This window comes from Haemaphysalis longicornis, unplaced genomic scaffold, assembly GCF_048455015.1.
Source record: "Haemaphysalis longicornis isolate Haplotype H1 unplaced genomic scaffold, Haemaphysalis longicornis Haplotype H1 scaffold_7, whole genome shotgun sequence".
Taxonomy (NCBI): Eukaryota; Metazoa; Arthropoda; class Arachnida; order Ixodida; family Ixodidae; genus Haemaphysalis; species Haemaphysalis longicornis.
In genome coordinates this window covers 177,124,578-177,130,062 of record NW_027526422.1, presented here as the reverse complement: position 1 = coordinate 177,130,062, position 5,485 = coordinate 177,124,578, and the positions used below count along the sequence as shown (strand labels likewise).

The 5,485-nt window shown below is 43.0% G+C and overlaps 1 protein-coding gene across 2 annotated transcripts; it reads right to left on the bottom strand.

Annotated features, from left to right (window-relative positions):
* Window positions 1–1,217: 1,217 nt before the first annotated feature.
* LOC144147264 (sulfotransferase 1E1-like) lies at window positions 1,218–3,779 on the bottom strand. 2 transcript variants are annotated; one of them, XM_077679354.1, is made up of 2 exons: window positions 3,650–3,779; window positions 1,218–2,237 (listed from the first exon to the last, which is right to left on the bottom strand). In XM_077679354.1, exon 2 carries the CDS (start codon window positions 2,221–2,223, stop codon window positions 1,252–1,254), a length of 972 nt encoding a protein of 323 aa, XP_077535480.1. In that variant the 5' UTR covers window positions 2,224–2,237; window positions 3,650–3,779; the 3' UTR covers window positions 1,218–1,251. The 2 variants fall into 2 exon arrangements, with proteins under 2 accessions (XP_077535480.1, XP_077535481.1); XM_077679355.1 differs by having other exon boundaries at window positions 1,218–2,200; window positions 3,650–3,734.
* Between the last annotated feature and the right edge of the window lie 1,706 nt (window positions 3,780–5,485).

The window sequence follows — 5,485 nt, the reverse complement described above, 5'->3', positions numbered from 1 at the left end:
AATGTCAGGATCAAAATCGCTACTGGAATTACAGGGCATCGCCTCCTAGCTCGCGCAGGTATTGTTGCATTAGCTGCCGGAACGAAAGTCATTTTATACAGTTTCTGCACTTGCAAGATGAATCCTATCAACGGGTAGGGTACAAAGCCATACCTCGTGGACACTGTGGTGCTCGCTAATAGGAGGCCCTAATTCTGCATGAAAGGGGTTGCTGACGTAGGAAACGAAAATGAGTGTTTTGCTGGCAAGGTCACCAACTCAAGTTTTCCCACGGGTTTTACGGGCAGGAATTGTAGGCGCACATTATCCACAGAAAAGACCAAGGTTGCTTGAACCCAGCTTAAGCCTGAATACGTGATGCCAACTGATAATATTTTTGTTACCGATTCCAGCGTGCAGCTAGGCATACGAGACTCGCACGGTTAGTATCCCGCTTCCGCAACTCTCACACAATAAACACTACAGCTGCCATAACTCTAGTCTAATACCACAGAAACACCACTTGACTACAGTCCGATCAGCCCAATCACAAAGTATCTCGATAATTTTTTTAGGTCTCTGGAATGCGTTAAACGTCCACACTACTACCTTTTCATAAAGAGCGCAAGCTGACATGCCGATGACCTCAGTTCGAATTGCTAAGATGGCAGGTACAATCTCTTCGGGACCTTCTGGCGTTTTACACATACAAAATATCTGCGCAAGGGATCTTCGGAGACGGACCGTTGATTTAGCTGTCTGTTCGCAATGTACGAGTAGAAATAAAATGACTATATGTTACAAAATGTATATTAGCGTGCTCCACACGACAGTCAACAGCAGCCTCACGGCTAATGCCGAATCCAGTTCAGAATTTTCGATTGTTCTTTTTTAATATATTTAAACTGGCAGCCCCACTTATTTTTCAAGGCTTTGAGTTTGCACATTGAGCCTCCCTCTTTAGCCCCCTCCCATTCTAACACATTCCTAGATCTTCACGGAGAGTTCCGCAATCCCTCATCTGGCACGTTTATGAAACAACACCTCTAGAAAGAAAAGTATTTGAAACGTTACCACGATTGCAGCGTCTCCGGCAGCAATATGCTTTAGCTTTTGATGGCATCCAACGTGACCCACCTAATACAGGAAGAATGGGAGTCCGTCCTCGCGTGTAACACGGAAACCTCATCTGGTACAACAAATGTTCGTCAAGCAAAAACAAATCGGTCAACACACGCTAAATAGGTAACACATTTTATTATTCCTAGACTTTCAACTTTCACTAATAATTTTAATCGCTTCTTCTCGTATATCTCGCCAAAGGTTCATGACAGAAGACCTCCTTTCTACTGCGCTGATCTTCGCTTCCATCTGCCTCAACTGTTCCACTGAAAAATACTTTTTCCAGCCACCCACTTTAGCCTCCCTTACAAGTCCGTACTTCTTGGCATTCCCGTCGTGGCCATCCTTGAACGTCACCTCTAATCGTTGCATGGTTCTACTCCACTCGGGATCTGAAACACCACTGAAGTCCAGCACTGCAATGTTCTTCATTTGTTCCGGTGCAATCCTTTCTAGCAATTTTCCAAGCAAGGCTTCGTCATCCTCAAGCTCTCTGCCGTACTCCTCGCCTAAGAAGTAGGCCAGCCGAAGGACGACGTCTCTGGTGTCCCGCTTGAGCTCCTCGTAGGTCACGAAAAACATGTTTGGTTCGTATCGCAGGGCGTAGCCGGCAGCTACGTGGTCAAAGTAGCTGCCGTGCCCACCGCAGTCTTCACTGAGGAACGCCTCGAAGAACTCGTCGAAGGTGCCATCCTGGAAGCGGAAGGTGCTGAAGTTTGTTACCATGTGGTAGAAGGAAACGCAGACGTCCCACGGGTTGCGGGCCACGTAGACGTACTTGGCCTCGTCGCTCATGGTTTCCCTTCGTGGAGGCAGGTGGGTGAGGATGAGTCGCATGGGCAGCCTCGGTCTCCACTCCTCCAGCTCCATGCCTTCCATGAATCGCTGGTTGTCCGTGTACTCCTGCGCACTGCGGACAGGCTCGCCCCTCTTGAGAATCAGCTGTGTGATGTGAAAGACCCAGTTTGTGCCGCTCTTCGGGTGCGTGAATTGGACGAGGTCTCCTTCCGAAGCGCGGAAGTTGAAGTTTTTACGAAACATGACAGGGTCGAAATTTGGATTTCTGAGTACGCCATCGATGGTTTGAGCGTACGGCTTTCTGGAAGGTGCAGGCGGACGCATTTTGGGCGGCTTTCCTGAAAGAAGAAAATTTGGAAATGAGAAGGTTTTTGGACTACTAAGTACCCTGGGTGTACATTTGCTGCAGGTTGTGGTCGATCTCAACTCGAAAAACATCTTTTTGACAATACAAAAAAAAAGTCTTGAAATATCTGGCTGCTATAATAAATATTATCTCGTACCTTTGAACTTCGCTTTCTTATTGTGGTAGTGATGAGATGTTCGTAAATAGGCCCGCTACACTGCTCTTAAGGAGTATTGGAATGATCGGTAGACCTTTGTAGAAATACTTCCCGTTCTCATTTTTTTTCTGTAATTTCAAAAAGGGTGAATGGTAGACGGTGTCCTACAGATTTTTTAGATGAATTTAGCCGGTGTAGTAAAAATGACAACATCTATTATTTTGTAAGCTAAAATAATGCTTAGCAAGCGAACGGCAACTGGTTTATTTATTGGCATTTAAATTCTTACCACTCAATTTCAACCATACCATTTACCCGCTACTGTTGCACAAACAAGTTTAGTAAGCTTCATACTTGCTCGCCAAATTGGCAAAGAAGTGCTTCTCAACATGGCCTTAAAACAAGTACAGGCAGTCTAACACTGCTCTTAGATATTTGATGATGATTGTTACCTACTTCAATCTCTAGAATAGCATGAAGAATCTTGTTTCAATTGCATCATATGAATACTATGCTTTAATGCTCGCTTTACCTTTTGGTAAGGGATACTGCACCAACAGTATGTCATTCTCTTTAATTGCTAACATTTGGACGGCAATCATTGCGCTCTGTGAGTATTTGCGTCCTCGGCTTCATGAAAATTACCTTAACGGGAATGATTGTCTCCACTCCCTTGAACCACACCACCAAAGCAGCAATTATACCTACATGAAAACATGGCTCTGAAACCATCGAGGTAAATACTACCCCTCTGATCGCCCAGCTGTCATGGGTGCTCTAAGCCGGAACCACTATTCTGCAACTACTCACACAAAAGTAACTCGGAGTGCGTTTCCCCGAGGAAAATTTCCAAGCCTAAAACTTCGAGCAATTTATCTTGCTTTGTAAATGAGTAACAATATTCTTGCCAAGTTAACGGCGAACAACAAATTAAAACAAGAAATAACGCGAGGCTGTAGCCGAGAAAAATATAATGCTGCACATAAGCATCAACTGTTTGCAGCGGGCAATGTACTCATACAGTACGCTGTACGTACTGCTGAGGGCGGATTCTGATATGGTGCCTTGTAGACGCTCTATTTTCTAAGCAATCTGGCAAATGCGATCGTTAGTTTCGTTCATGCGCACAAAAGCCTTCCCCTCAACCAGTGGGTACTATGCTAGAACTCACACAAACTTCCGTTGCGAATAACTTTTTTCATCCAGGCAAGTACTGCAGAAAAAATAAACAAAGCATTTATACTCACGGCTTCTAACAAAATAGGTGGCTGGTTTTCAGGTGGCTTTCCTTGCTAATGTTGAAGCTTTGAATGCGATGCAGAAACTGGTATTCCACCAATTCCGCACCGGCTTTATATGCGAGCGACTCCTGTTTTCATCTGCCTAAAAACAAAGCAACAAATGAGGCTTCGCTGTATTGCCTCCCCTACTACCAAATCTGAGTTCACGTGCGGTTGTCAAGGTAACTCAGATTGTAGATTTCCTTGCATTGTTTCCGCTCCCTGTCTAGCTAGCTCTCCGAAATCGTATTTCTTTGTGACATAGCCGCCTCCTAGAGCCACACACGTGTTTCTCAAAAGCGGAACTTGTTCGCACATTGACAAAAGCTGAAACAGTAGTATCTATTCTTTTTGGGAGCAGATAAGCCATTAAAACCCGGCCAAAGCGCGTTCTTTTTGGCGTGACGAGCATTGCCTGTTTCTTTCATCGCATGCAGCTTATATTACCTGTTACCTGGTAGTTTTCCCATTGCCGAGTAAATTTCTTAGTAGCCTAGCACTTCCAACCAGCGTTATCTCAGGACTGAATTGTTCCTTTTTTTATTGTTTTAAAAATATATTCCCACCACGATCCGATAACATTAGTACTCTCCCGCTATATTTGGTGCTCTATAAAAGTTTGAAGTATAATAAATTACCGCGGAATGCCGTAAAAATTGCATTCATTCATTGTTGGTTGGTGCTAGATCTCGTACCCATTTCGGAAAAATGTTAACGGTAACTTTTGCGCACTCGATACGGGGACACAGAAAAAGATAACACGAAGACAAACGCAGCCTGAAAAAATGTATTGTTATGACGCTTACTAAATTTTTTATCTATTTGTTAATTTATTTTTTTATTATTTTTATTTTTTATTTTGTTATTTTGTTAATGATTTTATTTATTTATTTATTTTCTTGTGGTTTTATATATTTGTTTATTTTTTATTTTTTGTTTATTTATTTCCCTCAACGCCCGGAGAAATCACATCGTCTCTCAATAAAATCAGTTTCGCAATTATTTTGGTTATAATTACTGGTACTTGTAGTTTCCGTCTTCCCATTCAAGGAGAGAATGGCGATGGGAATGAAATTATTCAGGTTACCCTTTTTGGAAGCCCAGCAAAATTACAATCTTCCATTTTTAGCGAGGCCACAACAGCACTAATAAATACACCTGTTTCAATTTTATGATCAATTGAACGGTAAAAATGTAGAGAAACATCCGATGCATATCTTCGGGTGTGTATTGACATTACTTTGTGTTTGACCTTAAATTGCCGGCAGAATTTCGAAAGGGGCGCCACTTAATTTTCTTTCACGCCAAACTCCTTTAAGTTGCTGCCGGACTAACGAAATGTTTTATCAAAGAAAATTATAGAATTTAAATACCTTTTTTGAATATTTTATGCAATAAAAACGCGTTTTCCGAAGCATTGTGAGGTATAGTGCCCCATGAACACCCATTTTAAGCTCCTTTTTAAGCCCAGCATTATCTTGGTCGCAATCAAACATGGATACCGTAGAGGCACACTACTCCTCGCTTCTCCAGAGGCATGACAACTTCCAGGCAGACGTCATCACAATAACTCAACTCTGCATCGTGAACGGCGCTATTTGTAGCGGTTATCAACAAGCACTCGAGCGCGCCTACAACTGAGAAGGAACCACGCGGCAATGTGATCTTGATCATCAAGTACTCGCTACAGGAACCACGGCACACTTGTAGTTATACGATGATGATTCATGCGGGGAGAAACAATAACCTACTTCTAAAAAAGGTCCGGGCCTTTCTGCTGCATCTGATTCAACCGCATGCCGA

Coding starts and splice junctions, on each gene's coding strand:
- LOC144147264 (XM_077679354.1), bottom strand. CDS start 2,223: ATGCGTCCGCCTGCACCTTCCAGAAAGCCGTACGCTCAAACCATCGAT.